This window comes from Pygoscelis adeliae, unplaced genomic scaffold, assembly GCF_000699105.1.
Source record: "Pygoscelis adeliae isolate BGI_AS28 unplaced genomic scaffold, ASM69910v1 Scaffold61, whole genome shotgun sequence".
Classification (NCBI taxonomy): domain Eukaryota; kingdom Metazoa; phylum Chordata; class Aves; order Sphenisciformes; family Spheniscidae; genus Pygoscelis; species Pygoscelis adeliae.
The window spans coordinates 1,524,824-1,530,357 of NW_008824010.1; the positions used below are offsets into that span (position 1 = coordinate 1,524,824).

General features: G+C 37.5%; 1 protein-coding gene across 1 annotated transcript in view; it reads left to right on the forward strand.

Moving 5' to 3' along the window:
- Positions 1-4,771: 4,771 nt before the first annotated feature.
- RAB40B (RAB40B, member RAS oncogene family) overlaps positions 4,772-5,534 on the forward strand; it is a 5,247-nt gene continuing 4,484 nt past the window's right edge. Inside the window, exon 1 of the mRNA XM_009326181.1 lies at positions 4,772-4,851. Within this exon, the coding sequence (XP_009324456.1) occupies positions 4,772-4,851 (80 nt within the window). The remainder of the gene's footprint in view (positions 4,852-5,534) is intronic.

A 5,534-nucleotide genomic window follows, 5' to 3' on the forward strand; every position in this document is an offset into this window, starting at 1 on the left:
ACCAAACAGCTGAATGCTCTTTTGGGAATCTTACTACATTCCTGGCTTCAATAATATTTCTTTCAGTTTTCTATGTGTTAATTTTGTATTTGAGAAGAACAAAATCTATTACAAACCAGTGAGAGCAATCCAAACCCTTCAGCAAGGATAGTGACTTGTTTCAGGTTCTTTAATTTCAATTTGTGGCTGTAGATAAATAATTTTTATTAAAAAAACATCCATGTGAACATATTAAGCACTGGGAGGTTTTTCTGGTTTACTTCAGAGTTGAGTTTTTTTGATTTAGCAGCCTTTTTCTTCCCTTTCTTGTATAGAGATACATTTTAGTTGCATATCCAAACAAAGCTATTCTGTCTTACTAAATGAGTGAATAATGTTCTGGAAGGACATTTGATGTCTACAACAGCACAATCCACATCTGTTGGTGTCACTGTTACGGTTTCATGCTGTTCCTGATGATTCATGGCAAAAGACTTTTTGTTTTGATTCTTAATCAATGGCAAATGCTAATTGCAGAGATGTTCAGGTTATATTATCAACTGCTTCTGTCTGTATAACAGCTGAAGAATAAGGAAGTTTCTGAATCCATCACTTTTTCAAGAGAAACCCGTAAGATGCTTTCATAAACAGCAGCTGGTAATAGGATATTTTTCAGACTTGTCTTGTGTGTGTCATATAAAAAAAAGTTGTAATATTTTGCATTATGTGTGTGGCTAAACATGAGCAACTTGCAGTAGTTTATGGTCTGTGGTGCAAAGCACAGTGCCAGGTTTATTCAGCTGTGTATCCTCTAGGTCTGCAATACTAATTTTCTATGCTTGGTATGTCTTCTAACAGAATGATGGATGTCTGTTCACTGTGTGGGATGTGTCAGTGTTTGCTAAACATCGTCTGTGCCTCTTCGTTAACTTTAGATAAACTAGGGGAGGTATTTCACCCTGCGGGAAATATCAGCGGTAGCACAGGATGCTGGAATGAGTTATATAGTGTTATGCAGGGTTTGTTCTGTATGTTTTATGTTTTCAAGAATTTCTGAAATTATGAAACTTGTTCTTTCAGTGCACAAACAATTTCAATGTCCTAGGCTGTTCAGTGTCCCACGACTTTGTCTATAGGTTTGTTGTTGTTTTTTTTTTAATTATTATTGTTGTTATTTTTTATTTTAACTTGTGGTTTGTAGATTTGACTATTACCTAATACTTCTGCAGAACTGGAATACTTTGGCCGATAAAGGAAAATAAGTCTCCCAAAACTGGTGGTAATACACTGGGGGGTTTTTGTGTGTCTCTCTCTCCAAAGGTACAGATAAGAGCCTGAATTAAAAGCAAGAAGATGCTTCAATTCACACTCTGCAGTGAGCTAAAAGCTTGAAATGCCCATTATTGCTGTCCCTGGCCTTTCAGCTCGGTGCTTATCTGGGAACTGTGAAGTTGGTGTGGCACTGAACCAGTCTCCAATTTGAGTTGGAATGATAAGAAGGATTTAGCTCTCTCTCTTTGCTGCCAGACTAGAAGGAGGTGTGTCGAGAGGCTTTTTCCTAATATACTCCAACTTGACAGTAGGATGTATTCATCAATTTGTAAAAGTGGGAGTAGCAGACCTGTATGTTGGTGTGACTCAAGTGAACTATCCTGCAGGCAATAGAAATAAAGTGTCATGTTTGAAATATGTGTCTTAATAATGTGTGATTTACCATCACAGTGCCTCTATCTTCCTGATCTTACTTACCCGGTCTTCATATCACAGCAAGACTGCTTCTTAAGTTTGCTTTCTATCATCTCTCTGGTCATTGCTAGCTTCTTCCTTACCAGGATCCTGGTAACAGGCAATTCCTCTTGGCTTCTTATTCTTAAGAAATGCCCTTGCTCTCAGAACTGCAAATACCCATTTCTGTAGGGCTATGGCAAGGTGACTTAACACTCCTCTGTTGTTCTTGGCTTTCAAATTGGGCAGATGTTTAGCGTTGCTACTGCTGCTAGAAATGACATAAACCATGCAACAAATCAATTCATAGATAAAAATATTTTTAATTACTAGTACCGCAGTGCAACTATCCTTCAAAAATTGTTGTTTTTAAATCTCTTACTTTCAACTTTTAAAGCTGGTTTAAACTCTACTAATAATATCAGCAAATACAATACAGAAGTAAGAACGATTTGCTAATATTGCTAGAAAGTTTTTGACTACTAGCTATTTAATCTACAGATGTAAATTTTGGCATGCAAGAAGCCAGGAAATTAGAGAAGTGACGTTATTTGTACTAGAGGTAAAGAACTTGTTTCACTATATGCTTTAGTATCTATGTTACAATAGGTATCCTACAAAAAAAGGAATTGATACTATTGTGCTGTGTAATAAAAGCATTCAGCGTCCCCCAGTGTCTGCTCTGGAGGAGAAATTGGTGATAGCTGTGTACAAAGGAATTGTCTTGAGACTAAAACCTGCAGATAGCTGCGCTGGGTTAAATGGTGCACTGATCTCTGGGCAAGAAATTACCCTGATTTGTAACTAGGTGAACATTTCCTGGGGTAGGGCATCCATACCTCCTTTTAAAGAGTAGTGTCTTGTGATTATAACTTAGTGAATTCAAGTTTCTGGTTGTTTTCATAAAATAGGCTCAAATTTTGTTTGCCTCAGATAGCCTGTTACATGTGGCAAATGCCATTTGAGCAGTTTAGTGTGGTGCAAATTTTAGAAGCAGCACAAATGAAGCATCTCTTTTCTTTGCCTATGGCTACAGGGGGAGCTGACTTAGCTGACAACTGTTACCTTGCAATAACTTCTGTTTGGTAATTTAACATCTGTTCTTTATTGTAGACCTAGTCTTACGAACTCCTTTCCTTGTGGAAAAGGAGGTGGGTAAGGCTTCCTTTTCTGTGGCTGCTTATTATACCAGAGGGTTTTAAACCTATTTTTTCCTTACAAAAATGGAGGTAACTGACTATCAGTGACTGCTTTAGGGACCTCTTCCTGACAACTGGTAGCAGTACTTAGCAATACTCTACTGGAGGAGCAACGGGAAGTCCATTTTGTTAACTTGCTGACAAAATGTGTTTTCAGGCAAAGAGAGCAAATCTCCTGCGTGGTAGGTGTCTCCCCAGAGTTGTGCTTGCAGTTGAGACAGATTCTCATTTGTTTTTTATGTGCCGTGCTATGCTGTACTCTTTTCTTTGAGAGCGCGATATAAGTAATTGATACATTCTCTTATTAAACTTTCAAACTTCTCTTTCCCCCTTAAATACGGGGTGGGGGGTGGGTGGGGAGGGGTGGTCATATTGGTAAGCATTTGTTACACTTATCAATACAAACACTGAGATTAACTTTTTTTTGTTCTGGATGTTGATGCCACCCAAAATAATGAATCTTAACACTTACAGGATCATCTTCAGCACTGTCATCCCTGTTCCTCTGGTAAAGATGTGCTGAAATCTTAAGTAGTAATTAGGGCACTCTTCTGCATGCATTTGGTTTTCCATGTCAATGTGTTTTTCTCACCGCCTTGTTTTGCTTATGCTCAGAAAATAAAGCATGTCTCTCTTTCAAGGTACGCAAGTCTCATTACACTTCAGTACATTTTTCAGAGCTAGTTTCCATGCTTTTTAAACTTCATTTGGAGGACTCTATGAACAACTGTTCAATTCAAGAAGTTAACTATGACAGCAAAGAAAACATGAGAAAAACAGGTTTACCAGTGAAACTGTGTTGCTTGGCTGCATAGTGTGAATACTGAATGCACACTTCTTAAATAACATTTAATAAAATAAAGGCCTCTCTTTCTCTTAATGTTTATAATTGTGCAATTTGTGGATGCAGTACTGAAGCACAGTGTTCAAAGTCATTGACCCTAGCATGGTGGTGTATATTTTCAGGGGTCAACCGCAGCTACACAACTGCTTCTGATTAGTTTCACCTAATCTAATTGAAACTAACGCACCCATTTTGCCCAAGAAACAGTAATGCTAGACTTGGGCTTATTTTTGCATAGTTTGATTGCTTCTTGGGGCATGTCAGGTTAGCAGTAAAAAGGTAATATTGTATGGCACTGAAGGTTGTTTGCAAGGACTACAAAATGTGCAATAAAGATGTGAGCTAAGTTATGTTTGTGTGTATACATGTATAAGTGTGTATACATACTTACAATACATACTTCCTGTAAACACTGCAGTACTATCAGCTCATCTAAAAGAGATATTGTAGCTCAACCACAAGGCCTGGGCTCTGCTGGACACTAACTGCATAGGTCTTGTGGGCAGAGAAGGCTGTTATCAATGGGAATGGGAAAGGCTGGAAGACAAAAGGCAAAACACTTCTTGCACCATCTGCTGCTTTTATGTAAGAGGGGGACACGTGTATCTGATATAAGAGCTGTCTATGAGTCAGAGATAAGGAAGAAATAATAGAGGCAGAAAAGCTAGGGAATAGAGGAAGAGAATAGCATTTAGTCTGCAACGTATGTATGAGAGAAAAGGCAAAAAACTAGTTCTACCTTCTTTTGTTGGAAAGAGATAAAACTCTTTAAGCATATATATTGTCATGATAATGAATAAAACAGGTCATTTATCAACCTGAAGGGAGCCTGAGACTTCTGCTCTGAATGGACCAAGCTTAAGTAATATGAAAGGTCTTTGTAACTTTATATGAACAAGTTGTTCTTATCCATGTGCACTTCACAGAGTACTAATGACAAATACCTTTTTTTAAGGTCAGCTTCTTTGAAATCTGTAACTATCTGTCTGTATATTGTACATCTGCAAGCTGCTCTAAGATTTGCATGACTGTCTTCCCCACAGGCATAGATTATAAGACTACAACGATTCTTCTGGATGGCCGACGAATCAAGCTACAGCTCTGGTAAGTTTGTGCTCCCTCGTAATTTATATTTTAAAGACACAGAAATGCAACTCTTCAGGGCACGAGTTCTCCCTTACACTTCAGAAATATTTAGTCAACTGAGGAAGAGCAAGCCAGGCAGCTAGCCCTTTGAATAAGTCACGCTTTCTCTTTACCTCCATTTTGCATCTATTTCATGTAAAATGGGGGACCCTACAGTTTCTCTACGTGAGAGATGCATAATAAATGTAGAAGAAAGGCACAAAAGATTACAAGTGCCTTCAAGATAGATGCAAAGTGCCTTCAAAGATTATAAAATATACTGGTAATGAGAACCATGAAAGTACCTTAGAAAGTATACAGTGATTGAATAGCAACATCCCTTTGCTCAGTTTATTAGTAGTAATGGTCAACTAAATAACCACAGTATTAAAAAAAAAAAAAAAAAAGGGTGTTATTGCTCATATAATTTAATTGATATGCATTCTGATGTGATTGATCTTTATAAAAACATGTCAAGAACAAATAAAATTATTTTACGACAAATGTTTTTCCTGTCGGGTCAAATACTTGGTCTGTCAGGGTGCTTTTATGTTAAGGTTGTTTGAAGATGGCCATCTTCTGGCTCATTTAGAAATACACAGCAAGTGATACAACTTGAAAAATGCAGCAACATTACTGCCTCTTAAATACATTGTTTTCCT